A 19139-nucleotide genomic window follows, 5' to 3' on the forward strand; every position below is an offset into this window, starting at 1 on the left:
GACCTGTGAGAGAAGGACTTAATCTCTAAGAGTAACTTCCATTTCAGCTTCATCACGAATGAGCTGAAGCGTTCTTTCTCCAAGTGTTAAAACAGGCCTCTGTTATTTTTGTTTCTTAACTATGAAACCACACTACTGCAGAGACCTGACAGGATGTTTTCAGATGGGTAAGACACCGACTTGTTTAAATCAAAATTAATTTCACGCTAAACTTTAAATTTTGTTTTTAGCCTTGTTAAGTTTTCGAGACACACCATGGACTTCCATTAAGTAGCAGTGTAAAACTAAGCACCGGAAAACATACAAAGATGTCTAAAGGTACAGAAAATCTTTTATTAGAATCTAAGTCAATAATATACGTGACCCAATAAAAGTCTTCCTCAGATGCTGTAACAAGTATTGAAATGCCATGTTTTCAAGAGACCATCTGTCTTTTTGACATTTTATGACAATTTCCAAGCCTTCTAGCAACCTTGATTCTACCTATTTCAATAGCATGTTTTGCAGCGAGGTTTTTCCTCCGAATTGGGCATTACTTTATCACACATTTATAATGCTTTAGAAGTTCTTCACATTATAGTTTGTAACAAGGTAACCCACATTTTCAGCATTTCACTGTAAGTGAAATATGCTCGTCTGATAATGCTGGAGACTAATTTTCAAAGTCAAAGCAATACACGAGTTATTTCATAGACTTAATTCTTGACTTACCAAAAAAGAAAGGTAAGCAACACAAGTTTTATTTTGCTCAGACAGAAGTGTTCATACTGTTAATAATGCTAGTAGTATCATAAAGACAGCATTTCACTAGTTGTCAGAACTAAAGTCAAGTTTTGAAACTGAGGTCATAGCCTTGCAGTAAAACCAGTCCTACTTATAAACAAGAAACAATCAAGGGATGTTGTGTCAAGGGCATCAAGAGAACTTGAACGAACTTCTTTCAGCAGATATTCGTTAGCAGCTCCCAGCTTGAAATTTCATCTTGGTCACTGGCATCCTACTGAAATCAGCATACTTGAGTTTTCATTTTAACCAGGTGGCTCAGTTTTCAACGCTTTGCTCATCATCTTATGATATATAAACCACATCTACTGGTGTAATCTGAATGATACCCATATTTGAAGCTCGAGATTAAACATATCCCTGCACAACATAAGAACTTAAAAAGTTACATATAACACAAAACGTTTCCTACCATACATAGCATGCGTCTGTTCATGCGCACCATACTGTGTTGCAGAAGAAGATACTAAACCAGGCTGTGCATGTGTTGGTGGTGCCATCATTCTAGCGTTGCCCTGTATTACAGGGCTATAAACATGAGGATGCTGCATTCAACAGAAATAAGAAAAACAGACAGTTAATTGGAGGATCATTACAAGAAATGAGTCTGATCTAAACAATAACTGCGTATTTAGAAACAGCAATAGCTTGGCCTTACTAAAACACAGAGCAAACTAAAGATCTCATACTATAACAATTATCCCAGTTGTTTCTAAAAATGAAAGGACATTTTCTGCAGTGGGCTAGAAACTGACAAAAAACACCAGCATATCTAATTTCTGCCATTCTAATATCATCATTATATATTTATGCAATTACATATGTGTATTTATAAAAGGCCTTGAGGTATAAATAGTTTGTTTTTTGAGAGCATAACTAGGATATGCCCTGCCCATGACCTAAAAGGAATTGCCCAAAAAGCTAAAAAGGTAGTACCAATAACAAGTAGTTATCAATAGTAGTATCAATAGTAGTAGTTATCAATAGTAGTATCAATAACAAGTGACAACTTCGAAACTGACTGTAGAATTTGTTACAGGCTTTGAAGCACATTACAACAGCAAGTACATGACTGGAGACAATATGGTATTTAGGACTGAGCCACTTAATTATTAGACTTATCGCATCCGCTAAACAGACTCTTACCTGAGACTGGTAGTGTGGCACATGCTGCACAAGAGGCTGGTTAGGAAACTGTTGGGGACTATACGCAACATATTGTGTTGAATAAGCAGGTGGCGTAGCTACAATTGGAGGGCCTGCAGCTGAGGCAGGATGCATCATGGTGCTCTGATGATGTTGGTCTTGCCGTTGCTGTGGCATATTTGGTACTACAAAGCAAAGAGCACCTCACATTAGAAACACAGGACAAAGAATGTTAGTCTTCCTGAAAGGTTTTACATTACAACGCCAATGTGACCAAGTAGAACATCCTCGCCCCTCAACCTTAAACCACTTAGAGCTCTAGCATTAGAGAGCTCTATCAAAAAGAAGTTCATCGAAAAAAAAACAAAAACCACACATTTGATTTTCATCACTGCCTTTTTGCCACGTATATGGCCACAAACTCAGGCCTGCTTTTTTTGTGAAAGCAGGAAGGTGCAGGGAGAAAAAGACCGACAAGAATCAAGAACAGAAGAGAGAGGTTATACCAGGATACCTACATTACTCAAATTTGATCCTGTCCCCTTCAAAAGGCTTAATTTATCCACTATCAGAACTACTCAGCAACTGCTCCGTCAACTGGAAAGCTGAGTCTGTTAAAATTACTTGTGCTCATGGCTGAGGAGAATAGAATAAAGGTCTCCACGCAGCTGCAGTATGAGGTATTTGCATCTTTTAAGCTCTATGCTATCCCTCAGGATAGCCAAAAACATTTAGGTTACAGTCAACACTGAAGGGGACAAATCAACTTATAGGGAGAAAAGGAATAGGAATAATTAGAGGGAGGAGAGATTAAGAGAGCAGAGCACTGCAGTGTGGGACTACCTGAGCTATCCTGGTAAGAAGACCGACTGAACCACAGCAGCAAGGCACTCTCGGAACAGACTAATTTAGCCTACTAAGCAACAGGGCATGGTAGTTCAAGGTGAGCTCCAGCTTGCTGCAGTGAGACTGCAACTAATAACTACGCTAACTCAAGCACCTGTAAAGTCCACTGCAGCGTGCAATGTTGACAGACCCCTTAGAGAGAGGAAAAGAGGGAAATGTTGAAGATGTCAGGAAATTCACTCAATAATGATCATGTTTACACTGCAAATCAATAGAAAAAAGTAAATACGGGGCGCAACTTGAACAGGGTAAAGGCGCTGAACTTTAACACAAGCAGCTCCTTCAGGTCTATGCTGCACACAAAATGGACATATGGAGGAAATAATGACACTCAAGAAAGGAATTCAGAACAGGAGAACAGCCTCACAGAGTAAGCGAATAGACAGCTTCTACTTTTGATTAAAATAATCAGTATTATCAACCACAAGATTTCATGAGTCAGGCCACAGTAAAGTTAGTGCGTTTTAAAATAGAAATACATTACAAGTTTTTGTCTTCCCTACTTTCATAAAGGCTACTTGTTTATTTCTAAACAGCAGAACTGCTCTTTTAAACAATTTCCTCTTCCAGTGACTGGAAGCTGCAGCACTGGAATCTATCATCATGAGACACCGTGTAACATTGCAAGAAAGCATGCACTGCGTAGAATTAGAGCATTATCTGAAACATGACTATAAAACAGGACCATCATTTTTCTGCTCCTACACTGCACTGCAGAGATGAGAGTGCATCCCACCACACGTTCTCATCAACATGGCCACAGGTGTCACTTGTTAAAAATGCGGTATTGTTAGTCCAGCTGTTCAGCTACTGTTGCAGAAGGAATACAAAAGAACAAACTGGAACCAGCAATAAGCTCTTTGCAGAAGAGTAACAGCACACTCTTTCTGAAGAAAGAGATTTTTCTTGTTGACAAAAATACCCCGTTAAGGCACCATTCAGGGCTCTGCTGCACACCAGTACAAAGCAGTTCCCTTTTTTAACATTTCTGTAACACTTATGAAGTATAGGAGAAATCAGCTTACCCAAGTGTTCCAAGTAACAGACCTTTTCCAGTTTGTCAAATCAAATTCCAAAACAAGCAACGCCACGCTACTCAAACTTATGATTTGAGCTGCGTTAGCTTATCTGGAAATGCCTAAGTATTTCCACTTAGTTGCCTTTATTAAAAATAGTATTTAAAATATCAATCAACATGGATTAGAAAACAATCATTTGTTATTTTATTCATGCTGCATGCAGACTAAGAACCAAACAGGCAGTATTATTCTCACCTTTACCTGCTCTATATGTCTTGGCTTGGTTCACTGGCATGGGCGTCATGGGAATAGGATACAACGGCTGAAACAGAAGCAGGAGTTTAAGCTATGATATTCCTTTAAAAAGTGTGTGTATGCATGTGGCTGTTTGTTGGGGTGGGGGCCCTGCTCAGCTATGTTTTACTCTGAGCCAATAAAAGAAATCATTAGCCTCTAATGATATTAGAAGCTATTTTTTCCTCTAAGCTTTATGGTCATAATTAGGTGACAAACATTACAGATTATCATGATAATCAGAACTTTCTGCTATGCAAGTCTCCCCTATGAAACGAGTCGCAACAGGAGTTACCATATCCTAGCTTTCAAACTCTTTTCAGAGGCAACTCATACAAATGTAATGCTAGACGTTAAAATATTTACAAGTTCAGTTCTTCACCAATGTCATATACACTACTAGAAAAGAATCACTGTTACTAAAACCAAGCCAGTAACATTCTAGTGCATCTATTTTAACATTAGGAAAGATGCACAATGGCAGTCTGTAGATGTTTGTTGGCTCTTCTAGCGTTTTATCATAAGACTCAAGTCTCACAGAAGTTTCTTTAGGAGGAATTCTTGTGACCTTTTGCAAGCTGATCACTAAATTACTCATTAAAGCATTTTGGACATACTGGGTATTTTCTTAACACATTCTGAGAGCAAAGTTAGCACAAGTTTTATCCTTCCCCCAAACCTTCCACCACACAGTTAGGATTGTTAGCCACAGATTTTTAATCACCAGCAACCATTTGGTCCATAAGGAAAGGAAGAAACACTCCAGACTTCAAATATGGTTTAGTGAGCTTTGCCTAACCTATGGTATTTTCTTCTACCACTGTGATTAAGTCTGAATGTACAAACAACCAAGACCATATGGTTTGCAACAACCAGTCGAGTAATGCTAGTATTGCTACTTCAAGCAAAGTATTAAATCAGACAGCTTTATAGCAGAGTTAGATTTGAAATCCTAGTAATCTCTGCAACAACCGGAAATTAGTGGGACACAGCTGGAAGCTAAGGACGAAAAAATGGTTGCTTAAAACTTAAGAAAGTAAGGCTATGCTTGGAGCACTGGGGAGGAATTCTGCACAGATTCACAACAAATATGAGTAACAGCTGTTGGAATTTACAAGTGTTTGAGACTATTATGCTATGTAGATTGAAAGACCACTGGGAAAAGTCGTTATTTACATAGCTAAAACTGAACAACAATGTAATTGTGCCCATATTTATGACAGTGATACAAACAGTACTGTGCCACTGTCTTAACTGAGATCTCCTATGTCTCCCCAGTTGGCTGACAATCATCTGAAAAGTGTAAACAAACTGACATTACATGCTGCACTTTACCTGCACGCCTGGACTCACTGGAACTGGGTACATCATATTTGGTGCAAAACAAACAGGCTGAGTGTACACTGGAGTTGGCTGCTGATGACCCACCATGGAAGGGCTAGGTTGAGCTTGCGGACGAGGGGAGGTTGGTGTAGTAGAAGGCTTCGGCTACAAATAGAGTTCAGCAATGCATATGCAAGATTAGCTTGACCATACTCCAAGTAAAAGCCTTTGAGTGGATCTTTATAAGCAGTATCAAATAACTTACTTGAGCAAAAGATCGAGGGTTGAACTCTTTTGCATTAGGATTAAGCGTTGATTTTCTAACTTGCCTAAACATGAAGAACAAAAAAAGATGTTCAGCATTATTCTTTTACAAGCATATCTGTAGAACGCCTAAACAATTAAAAAATTAAGATATGAAATGCCTCATTTCCATCTGCAAGTCAGATTTTTGAGAACTCAAATATACATATATACAAAAAGTCCTGTTTAATGACAGCATTCTTACTATACTCATCAATAAAGTTTTCCTGCTGTTGGTGTTTCAGCTTACACGAGACAGGAAAACATTTAAATAAGCATTTAGACACCAACTAGGCATTGAGAGGACCAGAGTGCTACATGCACTTCTACCACTGACTCACGAGATGACTTTCTGCACAAGCACATCATTTGTTTTTTTCTCTGCATAACTACGAGAAAACTTACATTGCCCATATCAACATTAAGATATTACATGTTCATAATAGCTTTTTTCTACACACAATTAAATGCTAATAACAGATTTGCTTATTCTAAAAGGCATAGTTACTCACTCAGAAGTATCCTTCTTCTCTTCTTTATCCTCTTTATCTTGTTTACTTCCAGGCCCAGATGTCTGTACACCTTGTGAAGTTACCTCAGGCCCTCGCTTTTGCTCAGAATTATTACTTATTGATGGAGAAATACTTGGACTATTAGGTTTGCTACTGCCACCGTTAGAGTTAGTATTACTGCCAGTTTCTATGCTAGATTCTTTAGGGGTCGATTCTGTCTTTTCCTTAACTACATCTCTTGGTTTTTCACCTTCTCGTGTTTTATTTAGCAGCTGATCCACTGCATCTGAAGAGGAACTCGACTGTAACTGAAAAAAAACCCAAGGTATATATTCATTAGATTGGTATGCAAAACTAGGAGATGATCTAATGCTATCTCAGAGTAAGATACAGTCCCATAGGCCTTAATCACCTGGAAGTGACCTTTTCAAACATACATTTCCATTTCTAGTAGGAAAAAAGGATCTACAAGCACTGATAATGTTTTAAGCCTACACTGTGCAAGAAGCTGAATTATTCAGATTCGACTGATCTAAACGTTGATTAGGAAGTGACAGGAAAGCTTAAGACAACCCCTTGGACTCAGCCCCCCTCCATGTGATTTAACAGCAACTCTTGAAAAGCTGACCTGATTTAGTAAACAATTATAACCTGGAAATGTGCCATGGATCAGCAGATGCTTGTCTTCAATTTTCCTCAGCAAAACCCTCCATTAAACTTTGAAACAAGCTCTTCCATACGGAGCATAAATGCATTAATTATTTGTACCTAACAACCATACAGGTTTTGAACAACATTTTCAGTGTACAGTATTTAAGTCAAAATACACACCTGTGCATTAGGCAATTGTACAAACAAGACTTAGCATTGAGTTTTAGCACGAATTCTCATGGACATTTTCGTAAATCGAACACAAGTTTTAAGGACCTGTTTTCCATTAACACATGCAATGTATTCAATTCATCAAAGTAATCTGCACATGAGAACTACAATACATTAAGTTAACATACATAGAAACTTACCCTAAAGTCATTCTTAAATTTCTTTAAATCGTCAATCTGTTTTCTATGTTCTGAAACAATTGGAGAGACACCTGCCAAATATAAGACCACAATTGTCCAAGCATTTCTAATTCAGGTTTTTATATACAACCCCCACATCTCTAAATTTGCAAAAACATGGCATTTGCATATCTAGAAGTAAAATACAGCTATACCACTTCATCTGTGATTTGGTTTAATTCCATAAACTACATGTATGAGCAAACAAAAATACTCTGAAAACATGGCATTGCATAACTGCCATATCTACAGTTCTAACGCATCACACCAAGAGAGAAGCCCTGAGGTACAGGGACTGCAGAACTCAGATGCATACAAAGAGGCACACAATAAAACCCTCGAAACATAACATGCCAGTGTTTCAATAATATCAATTAAAGAATTAAAGGTGAAACACTGATGAAATAATATCAATTAAGGGTGAAACACTGATGAAATAATATCAATTAAAGGTGAAACACTGATGAAATAATATCAATTAAAGGTGAAACACTAAGGTGTCCAGGGTCTAAAAAAAAAAAAACAAAAAAACACAGCTTTGAGAGGAGGAAATAAATAAAATAAATAAATGCAATCATCATCCACATAAGCACCTCTGTACTTCAGGTGAATGAAATGAGTCCATGAGTCCAACACTTAAAATTGCAGCTGTCTCTTCAGAACTGCACGATCAAATGTTCCTTACAAATTATCAAAACAGATTGCCTCCAAGTCTTCTTTTAAACATTAACTAAACTAGTCAATATAACAGGTTTAGCACTTGGAATCCTATGTTACTCAAGTACTTACAGAAGCTTTTGATACGAACCTTTGCTTTCAGGTTTAGGAAAACTAGGAGAAGTCTCACTTGGTTTTATATTCTCCTTGTTTCCAGTTGCAGAATTTTGCCTCTGGTCCTGAAGCCTAGTATCTTTAGCTGGAAAAGAAATTGCCAAAGTTATTCTCTCATACACAACTCATGCTGATTAAAAAGAGATGACAAGATAGAACAGAAGAGAGATTTAACCGTGTTTAGCTTACGTAAGAAAATCCCTGTTACACTTTTTCTGCTACCTAGTTAGGGCCTGGAGGCTTATCCTCCCCCCTTCCCCATCCTACTGTTATTAAGCCCAATGAAAATGTCTCAATCAAACATCCCTCACCATCACACAGATCCTTAACTAGGCTAACAAGAAAATGTAAAACGAAAGCAAATTATTTTCCATAGTCCAAGCTCTTCATACAGAATGCTACTGAGATTTGAGAGTTAGTTAAGACCTTTATGACTGTGCTCTTGAATTTCTTTTCTTCTCCTTTCATGAGGCTTAAAATGTTCTTTGAAAGCAGTGGTCTATGTTTCTTTAAATGAGAAAACAGCCAAGTAACTGTCTGAAAAAAGTCCTCAACTAGGTCAAACACCTATACATCCATACTCCCCAAAAGGCAGAAGAAATTAAGCATACAGACTTACTAAAAAGCCTCTCCAATCTTATTTTAAAGCCATCATCATGAGAAAAAAGGAACTCACTACATAGTGAAATTAAATGTATCAGTCAGAACTTTTCCCACCATTTAGAAAGTAGCTTTGCTCTTGTATAGCCATATTCATTTTCAGGGATTAGGCAAGGGTTGCATTTGCCAGCTAGTGAGGGTTACTCACCTTCGCTGGAAGGGGTAACTGCTCTGTTGGAAGCAGGGCTGGCAGGTGTAGGAGAGGCAGCTGGAACAGGCATGGCAACAGATTCAGTGGGAATAGTACCAGGTTGAGGAGAAGGCAGAGCTGGTCCTGTGGGAGTGCTGCTTTGCCTTGGAGACCTAGGCCTGTGTGTTTTAGGGGATAATCTTGGAACTAGAAACAAACAGGAAAAAACAGTTATGGGATAAGTTTCCTCACCCGCTCAGAAGTTTGCTTATTTTAAAAATGACTAGGAACATGCTTTAAAATACTCAGTGGAACATCATATAGTGACTGAAAACCTGTTTACCTTTCAGGTACATCTCCTAGCTCTTTACAATACAGCATTTCAGATAAGTGGTGCTATTTTCCTGCAGATTGTCCCCTAACATACATCTGTCTTATAGTCCCACCATGAAACTGCAGTATGGTCCCTGGCCCCCCAGCATAAAACAGCTCACATTAACACAGTTTCAGGCAGAACAGAAAAGGTGGTCATCATCTCCATATAAACAGATGTAAAACATTTTTTTAAAAGGCTGAAAAAACACATCCATTTTACAACGTCCTCCTTTGGAGGTTTGTCAGCGGGAAAAAAAAACAGCATATCCAATTGAAAGCAGATTATTTGATGTCCACTTTTGGTCCTGTGTTAAAGCAGCAAGGGAAGTTGTATGTTCTTTACAAGTAAAGTTCTACCTCCTGCTTCCTGCTCATGCCACTGTGGCTAGCTAGTTGCTTTACATCACACACAAACTTCAAGTGAGCAAGAAGAAAGAGAGGTAAGTTGTTTAACAGCCCTGCTTGCATGCCAGCAATAAATAAAGTGCAGGGTAGGGAGGGAAGATGAGTCAGAGAGAATGCCAGAACAGAAGAGTTTAAATCTTTTCTGCAAGGCAACAAGATCTATGGGGTTGTCTACGCACTGGAACATAATTCATACCTGCTTTCTGAAAATGCATTCCCACCACTCTTCTCTAGAATTCTAACAGCGCTAAAAAGTACCAGGCTCCAAACTGTTGCTCATTTGTGCTTTGACTCAAGAAAGCAGCCAGCAGCTGACAACTGACTAGAACATGGTCCCAATCACAAAAGCTCAAAACCAGGGCTGGTATCGTAAGACTGAGCTTTAAATATAAAGTCAAACATTACAAAAATAACTGATTCAGAAAAGACGACACTGACTACATCTACTACTACAGTACTTATGACAAACACAAAACAACCACTTAAAGCCTTCATCATTTTAAAAGAAAGTACATCCAACTTCACTTATCATTTCATCTTTTTCTTGTAATGCCAACCTTCCTCTATACAAGCACCTCATTCATCTGTAAACCATAAAAATCCAGTTATATTGCCACTAATCAGCTTCAGTGATGCAGTGGAAAATAACTTTGTCTCCTTCAGTGACTTTCCTGAAGATTATTTCTTTCAACAACTAATTCCCCCTTCCTTTCATACACCAACTGACTTATCCTCTCTGCAATTCAGACAATACTGCACCTTAAGGACTGACTCACCAGCCATTTTACTAAACTACCTGGCAACATCCTTCTCCCACTTCATCTAAGCAAGCTAAGTTAGCAGACCAGTGTATTCGGAGCCTGAATTGTCTAGGAACACAGTATTCTGCTTAGCATTAACACTCTAAAGTATCCCTGGCAAGCCATCTGCAATAAGCCAAGCTTTACCTACCCCCACTGACAACTGATGACCACGTCCCACCTGAAGGGCTGCCTCGTGCCACTGCAGTAGTAGATGCTTCCCCTGGTGCATTATGAGATACAAATTCTAAGCCACTTGAAATTGTACCCCTACCAGTAGAGACTCTGTGACCTCGAGGGTGCCGTTGTGCCTTAGGAGACATCCGTGGAGGCCCTGAGAAAAAGAAAACAACCCCACACAATAAGTACTTAACATCCGTCACAAAGCATACCCAAACATACTATCTGTTTTTAAAATTGGCTTTCATGTAGTAACTCTCAATAATGCAGTAATACAGTCAAGCAAATTACACTGACATTGACTAGAACCAGGGATCTGTGAGAATAAAAAGGCCACGCCAGTGGTCCAGCCAGACTACCAACATACTCTTCACCTTGCTATGTGAGCTCATGCTCATTGATATTTAGAAGCTTTATCAGAATTGAAACAGCGTGGATTTAAAAAAGTTGAATCCAAGTATCCAATATTGCCTACTGCAAGACAAGTCAAAAAAAGTTAGTGGCCCAGCTCCCTCTAGATAAGCACACTTCCGGGCTATCAAACGTTTCCAAGAAAAAAAGAATTGCATCACTTTTGTTAGGTGGTCAGTGATACCAAACATTTATTTACAGGGTAGTCACCACTGGCTGACCAATTCTCTCGGGGAATTTCAGCACAGCATTCTGCAGAGGCTAAATTGCCTGCAGCAGGTCACAATTCATTAACAAGTCAGCAAAATCACAACTAAACAAGTTATTGTTATCCCAAGGTTCCAGTCATGCATGTTTAACATCAGAAGCTGAAGCCGTAAGTGAACAGTAATTCTGAACAGTTTATACAGCTGCCACAGAATAGTTATGCTCAAGTCCAGGCAGCAATACAGTTTCTACCTCCTAACAAACATTTTCTTTACAACAAAATCAGACTCAAATGCTGGTATCTCAGAAGGAAAAACTGTGTATGAGCATAGAACAACCTAGCTGATTGCAGGTTAATGTAGGTCGGTAACAGACAGAAGTTCAGGTAGTGGCTTTCTGGTTTCATGTAAGGTTCAAAAATATCAAGTACCTCTTCCGGTTATATAAATCTTTAAACGTCAGCCCCTATTTTAACCATAAATCTAAAGCACACTTCAATCCAAATTGCATACAGGCAAGTGTTTTAAAGAATACACACTTTCCAGCAATCCTCTTCTTGTACTAGAAGTTAAATGTTGCAGCCAGCAGTTCACTGCATGCCTGACAATCAATCCCAAGTGCTAAAAAATAACTGCATTTGCATGCGGATTCTTAGGATCTTACATTAAAAAAAATCTCACATTGATAAATTTAATTGACAGTAGAACACCGTACAGGCAGGTCTACTATTAGCCATGGGCATGGGCCATCTCGAGCATTTATCAGGCAAGTAACGCTGCTCTGCAGCTGACGCGACCAGCGGGATGACCGGGCTCTCTCCTGGCTCCAGTGGAGCCTGCTACAGCAGAGAGCGTGCACATTTCCAGTGAGCTTAGGATGATCAGTTTACATTTTTCCAGGATTGCTAGACTGTGCTGCGCAGGCTAGTTTTTGAGTGCACTTAAAATAAAAATATGTTCCTTACTGTACATTCAGAGTACGTATTAATTTAGTTGAGGTATTTCTGCATACAACTGTCCAAGACTCATGAGTCAAACTTTCTCTGCATATTACTGACTACCAGGGAGCTAAGTTATTGCTCTGCCTCAATGCAAACGTAGACGTAAAGTTTTCTACAGATTCACCTTCGAAGCAGCTTATCCTATCCCATTCCACAGTGCACTTCTTTAAATGTAGCTTTTTTTTGCCTTTTTGTTTAAATAAACAGAAGTTAATTGGAGAATTTTAGTTAGATTTGAGACTGCTTTTTGTGAAACATCTGTATTAACATTTTTTGAGATTGTATATAAATTTGTATTCCTAAAAATGCCCTCCAAAATTAATAGGTCCTGCATGTTGCTGTTGGTTAAGTTAAGACACTGAGCAGCGTTTACAAAGCTGAGTTTATTTCATACCAATTTGGGAAATTTCACAGCTTTATTTTGTTTTTGTAAAGTTCTTCAAATAAAAAGGTTAATAGAAATAGTCTGATAAACTAAAGTTAAACACAAATTATAGGTTAAGTAATGAAGAGGAAAAACAATTTTGTAATTAAACTCACAAAGGAGTTAAACAAAGACAAACAAAAACATGAACAAATTGTGGTATTGTACCTTCTGAAGACATGCGTTTAGGCATAGTAGAGACAGGAGCTGGAGAACCATGAGCAGAGGGGTGAGACGGGGGCCTGGAGGGCCGCGAGGGGGGCCTGGAGGGCGGCCGTGTAGGGGTGGCTGCCCGAGGTGGAAGAGAGTTGGGACCTGACTGGTAGCGAGAAGGTGGGCGAGAGGAAGGAGATGGGCAAGGCGATGGCCAGGGAACACCTGACAGAACAAATGATATGAAGGAAAGTATAAAAACTAAAGAAAAATTATGGGGAAAAAGGTCAACAGAAAAAAAAAAGTAAAATATGACAAAATGATTTTTCATGTTTAACCCTTTGGGGATAGATTAGTTTATTTCTGCAACCAATAAAAAGTCTCTTTCAAGTTATTTCCTCCGCTTCAAGTCAAATTTAATATCTGAATGTCATAAACTCCCCAAAGGGTTAATTAGGATCTACAAATACTACTAAGGAATAGACAGTAAAGTTTGATCTGTTAGCCTGTCATATATATGTTCTACAGTATGCATCAGTCTTGACAAGGTCCTTAAACAGCTACCAGAGGTTCTCATACAGTGGTTCACATATAGTATTGAACGCACAAACTACTACTTCCAAACCAAATGATGAGCAGTATCAATTCTAGGAACTGTATCTTTACAAAAAACAGCGGTGTTCAGTGTCTGAATCTTGACATTTATGCCTTTATTGGTTATCTGCAGTATTAATGTAGTATTTTAATCTAGGGTATAGGGTTCATTGTTTTCAAAATAAAGAAATTTAATTCACAAGCCATTTTGAGTATGCTGACTATATGATGTTGATTCCGCAAAGTAATAGGATGGCACAAACCACAAATACTACCAACGAATTTCAAAGTTTAGCGTTGTTTGGGCAAGACTCAGTTGTACGTCCTTTATACAGCTGGCTGTATGTAAGAAGAAAGCTTCACTTACCTTTAAATATTTCTCAGACCTCCCCTCCAGATAGAGGCACTTGAGTATTTTTATTTTTTTTAAATCACAGCAATCTCATAATAGTATTTTTAACCTATAAAAATAATGCCTCAAGGATGGGCTACTGCTAAAGTCCTTCTCTCAAAAAACGGTATCTGGTTATGAACCACCACCTTCTGCTATACAGCGCCTAGTGATGTCTGTTTACATTACCCACGTGTACAGCAGAAAACACTCAAATAGCTATTTGAAGAGAAGACTCAATTACTTTTCCTGTAATAACTTCTCTTACTTTCCCATCAATGATTTCTCCACCCACGTTGTGGTGAAGTCAGCGAGTTGCTTTATTCTTTTTGATAGGACACTGAATTGATCCATGCTCCAGGAAGGAAGACTGACACTTCCTCCGGTACAGCTGCCACCTCCCTTTCACTAGATGTCAGTATTGCTACTCCTCGACAGAGCTCAGCAGTAGTAAAAAAAATAAAAATACATCAAGCAATTTTTCATCTTTAAAACTGCAGACTGCACCATCATCTGAGACAAAGGTAGAAACCAAGTGACATTTCTGCTCCGCAAAGCTACGCACAGTGCAGTCAAATGAATGTTTCATTGTCACTAAGTTAAACCCAAATGAAACTCACCACCTCTGTGTTAAATGATGCATGCTAGCCCAGCTTATGAAATAAACATCCTAAAACCACATCATATGCAGTTTCAACATAATTAAATAAATGACTGCATTTTATAAGGCACATTCATTTAGACTTCAGATACTTGCCTCCGTTAACCACTCTTTGATCTGCTCCAGAGTTAGGACTGAAATCTGAAGTATGGGATCCAGACCGTGAAATTGGTGGGCCTGATCCAGACTGGCCCATCCTTGGTGAGTTTTGTCTTCCACTTCCCCAAGACAAGACATCTCTGTTTCTCTGTCCAGGTGGGACGTACTTATTTTCCCTGAAACAGAGCAGATTTATATCAGCGTTGAGGAAGAACTAGAAGATCACGAAAAGTACCTGTTCAAGGGCTCTGTTGATACTTTCTATCTTTCTCAGATCAAGCTCGAGAAAAATTTAATTTATAATCAGATGTTGACCTAATGATCACCTCATGAATTTACCCTTTGACACTTACCACACGTTCCACTTCTTATGAGCCCACAGACTGAATGATTTAGTACGAATGCCCGAAATTCTCCGTGACATGCTGAAACCACTGCCTTTTCCTGTAATTTGGTATGAATTCACCACAGCGAAATATCAGAATGGAGAAGTCTGTTTCATTACAGATAATACAGGGCCAGGCAGAGGTGTACAAGTCAGCATGAGTGCCAAAAACAGCATGCAATTGTTTACACAAGATTCCTAACCTAATCAGGCCTGCTGAAAAAGCACATTTTCAATGAGTAAATTGCTACTTCACCAAAATATGTACATCATTTAAATAAAAATACTATTCACAGTGTATGCCAGTACCTAGTGTTCACACTATGCCCTTCTCGTTCATTAGCATTTCTCTGAACAGCAGTATATTTTTCTTCTTCTGTTCTTTCATCATTTTCCAAGGCAACCCGAGCTTTGTATTGGGCACTTGATTCAATTTCCTCTGCTAATTGAGTTGCTCTGGCTTCTCGTTTTAAAAACTCTTCTGAATTATCTCTTTCTAATGGCACCCTAAAAGACAATGGAAAGGAAAAGAACCTTAGAAATGCATTCAAAAGCACAAAGAATCTACAAAATTACGGTGTTAATTCTAACCAAGTGAAGTTTAAATAAATAAATAAATAAATAAAACACAAACTGCTTTTAAGCCAGGAGACTTGCTGTGTTTTTTAGTATAAGTGTGACAAAATTCCTGGACTGGTCTGACATTATGTGCAAAGTCTGTGTCATTTACCTGTCTAGAGAGCTATGGTCAGGGTGGAGAGATTTTCTGCACGACTCGTGGATTCCCCAGTCCCTAAAGCTATGCAAAGGCTCCAACTTTTAACATGGTTGAGTACATTAGCAATAAAAAGCCCTAGTCTATTGTTTAGATAGGAAGCAAATGCAAGAGACCAAATTTGAATTTCCTTAGCCATTTACACATTCACAATAGACGTAAGAGTCCACAGTCCTACTGAAATTAAGAGTTACAAACTTAATCCTTTGATAATTACAGCCGCAGAATCTCGGCTCTTCCTGTTATGAATAACTGCAGAAGAGATGCAATACATCAGAGCATGGGACCAGAAACCCATGACTCATTTGCCATGTCCTAGAACCTCAAAACCATTCATCCCATGCGTTATGATATTAGGTAATACCATATTGCAAGAAGCATATGTAGCTCTCTTGGGAAAACCATCAAGTAAGAACTCAATACATGAGCAATGAAATACTAAAATAACTAAGTATAGAAGGACATCATAGCTGGTAGTTCCTTCTGTCCATCTGTGGTTTTCTTTTTTTTGTTTGTTTTGCCTTTTTTTTTTTTTTACCTGTTTTAATTTTTGTTCAAGCATCAGGTTTTCAAAAACTACTATGCGCTTTGACTCAAATTTTGAGTTCTAAAAGTTGTTTCATCCGACCTTACTTTAGAATAAGCTACACAGGGAACACGGTTGAGGCTTTGACAACGTAATACTTGGTATTAGATAATCACTACTGCGCATATTTTGAATAATACAAAAAAAGAACAAAGGAAGTAATTGGAAATACAGACCAAGTATGAAAATATATGCAAGATTACTCAAGTGTTGGAGGCGGAACTGGGAAAACAAGTGGGTTTGCCAGTTCCAAGCCGGCACTCAGCTACTGCACCACCAGTTTTCCCCCTCACACACACACTTTTGGCCAGGTGGGACACCTACTGGCATTATCAATGGTAACTGTAAGAGTATGAAATAAAATCCTTGCCCTTCAGCATAAAGCTTTGGCTCACAAATAAGAGATGCATGAACAGAGTGCATACAAACCTGGACAAGAAAGGAGAAACCCAACACATGCTCATTCATTTAAAGTAACTGAAAAAATTAAGGGATGTATGTGGTGGCATTACCGGTAACTTAAACGTAAGAACAATTTTACATTTTCTAAAAGGGAAAATGCGATTAAAGATGAAACAAAGGGAATAGGCAAGATGACATTGTTCAGAACCCTGGCAGTGAGAGAAGCACATACAGCAGCTGATCAGCACTGGATTTATCTCCAGCGATTTAAAGCCACCTTCATGGTTTTGATCTGTTTCCATCAATAACCATAAAATGGATGGAAGACTAAAGTTCAAAAGTATAAAGAGCACTTTAGCATACTTCACCACTCTAACAATAGCTTCCCTAGGATTCAGATATAAGCCAGTTAAGACTTTATCATCATATTACAGATCTATTTTAACAAAATAGTAAAAATCAAATTGTTGAACAGGAGACTTGTAGACAAGCGCTCCAATTCTACAGCACATAAAAATCACTGCAATTCCTGGACATTCAAAACCAGTTTATTATTTTGGGGGTAAAAAGAATGGGAAAACATTAAAAACATTTCATGATGGTCGTTCAACATCTGCAACTGGTTTGTTTTGCAGTTGCAGTTAACACGATAGCTGCAGACTATGGGCAGTGTGGATCCATTCCCAAAGTAACCGCAGCAGACTTTACACTTCTTCTATATTCAGGTTATTATATTGTAACTAAAACTGCAGTTTATATGTTTCCTAAACAAGTTACCACAGCTCACAAGTCCCCTTAAAATACCAGCAACACTTCAAGATTCCAGTATCTACATAATTGATTGTCACAATCAAATTAGGATTTAGTCAAATTGTTCTGTTAGGTTAAACACAAACTATGGGTATAGCAGCTATGCAAACACAGATTATAGTTTCACAATTTGGTATTTTCAGCCCTATCTGTAACAGTTTTTTGTACGAAATAAGCATAATTGCATGCCTAAATTCAGAAAATGTTGCAATGGGAATGAGCTGTGCCCATTTAAGGGAATATATACCGATTAATACATCTAACTATTCACAGAAATCTGGCAAGGTTTCTTAAGCACTATTCATTCATTACTTTTTCAGTTATTTGATTCCACAACCTTAGAAAGCATACAAAATTATCTTGAGAATACAAGTTTTGTCAAACCAGGGAGAACATTAAATATAAGTCCAATAACAAAATATTTTGAAACTTACGTATAAGAAGATAAACTGCTGTCGTAAGTTGATATTACACCATAATTTTCTTCATTGTAACGAAACATGTCATTGGGATCCCATCCATTAGACTAAAAGAGAATGATGTTTGGTTTTCAAAATGACACTGGAAATACATTCCCTTAAAACTAAGGGCTGATGGCAGAAGTCAAACCTTTTGCCCATTTTCCTGGGCTCATGAATTCACTGTCCACGTAACAAAGTTACTAAAGCCACAATTTATTTCAGGGATCTTTGTTCATCAGATGCATATATTTTAGGCTAAAAAGTCAGGTTGCTTTTTTGCTGTGTTTTTTTTTTTTTTTTGTGGTTGGTTGGCTCCTGGTACTCTGTACTAGATGATTAGAGAAGATCAGTGGCTAACAAGTAATACACACATGAATGCCTTTCCAGAAAGTGCAAACTGACAGTTCTAAACAGTAGAAGTGTCCCTCACTGTGGCAAGTGCCAAAACTATTCAAAAGCACTATTAGTGCAATTATCTGAGATACACACCACAGGCAGAAGACCCCCGTTGATCAGGACAACTTCCCCCACTTTATGAAGTACGCTATTACAGCACTCAAGAATTTAACCTTCACAAATGCTAAATGTTTTGAATGTTTCATAAAAGCACTGACAGTATTCAGTATTCTAATAAATCTCAGCTGTACGGTACGTACACTGGAATTGACAGGGTAACTGTTCTACCCAGACGAAGTTAATAACCTCACAGTAACATGACTAGATTCTCTTCTTTAACATACTGCAGTCTGAATACCTTACTAAAAAAAATGCATGGTTGAGTAAAAGCTGACTGCTATGATATATAAAGAAGCTTCATTTGAGAATATACTCCTCATTTAACAATTCATAATCTACTGAGATTGTATCTGTGCTTATTAAGTCATGGGTCAGACTTCCATCAATTTCCTTCGCGTTAGCCCTGAGACAGTTAGCTAAGCACAATTTCACCATAACTTACAAATGCAACGATAGTCAGACAGGAATGCTCTGATTAAACATAAGTCACTTCAGTGCATTGCTGAATTTGGAGTCCTTAATAAAAGCTCCTTTTT

The 19139-nt window shown here is 38.2% G+C and overlaps 1 protein-coding gene across 11 annotated transcripts in view; it reads right to left on the minus strand.

Annotated features, from left to right (window-relative positions):
- ATXN2 (ataxin 2) overlaps positions 1 to 19139 on the minus strand; it is a 51009-nt gene that overhangs the window by 14799 nt on the left and 17071 nt on the right. For 4 of the 11 annotated variants that reach the window (XM_050714157.1, XM_035565615.2, XM_035565614.2 and 1 more), the window contains exons 7-20: positions 18061 to 18152; positions 15363 to 15560; positions 14666 to 14844; positions 12939 to 13148; positions 10700 to 10882; positions 8987 to 9175; positions 8156 to 8263; positions 7309 to 7379; positions 6287 to 6594; positions 5737 to 5800; positions 5484 to 5636; positions 4110 to 4176; positions 1930 to 2114; positions 1196 to 1328 (exon numbers count right to left, since the gene is read on the minus strand). In XM_050714157.1, coding sequence (XP_050570114.1) covers positions 1196 to 1328; positions 1930 to 2114; positions 4110 to 4176; positions 5484 to 5636; positions 5737 to 5800; positions 6287 to 6594; positions 7309 to 7379; positions 8156 to 8263; positions 8987 to 9175; positions 10700 to 10882; positions 12939 to 13148; positions 14666 to 14844; positions 15363 to 15560; positions 18061 to 18152 — 2140 coding nt within the window. Of the gene's footprint in view, positions 1 to 299; positions 1001 to 1195; positions 1329 to 1929; positions 2115 to 4109; positions 4177 to 5483; positions 5637 to 5736; positions 5801 to 6286; positions 6595 to 7308; positions 7380 to 8155; positions 8264 to 8986; positions 9176 to 10699; positions 10883 to 12938; positions 13149 to 14665; positions 14845 to 15362; positions 15561 to 18060; positions 18153 to 19139 lie in introns of those variants that run through there. The other 7 variants (XM_035565617.2, XM_035565625.2, XM_035565622.2 and 4 more) reach the window with 6 other exon arrangements.

This window comes from Cygnus atratus, chromosome 17 (genome assembly GCF_013377495.2).
Source record: "Cygnus atratus isolate AKBS03 ecotype Queensland, Australia chromosome 17, CAtr_DNAZoo_HiC_assembly, whole genome shotgun sequence".
NCBI classification, from domain to species: domain Eukaryota; kingdom Metazoa; phylum Chordata; class Aves; order Anseriformes; family Anatidae; genus Cygnus; species Cygnus atratus.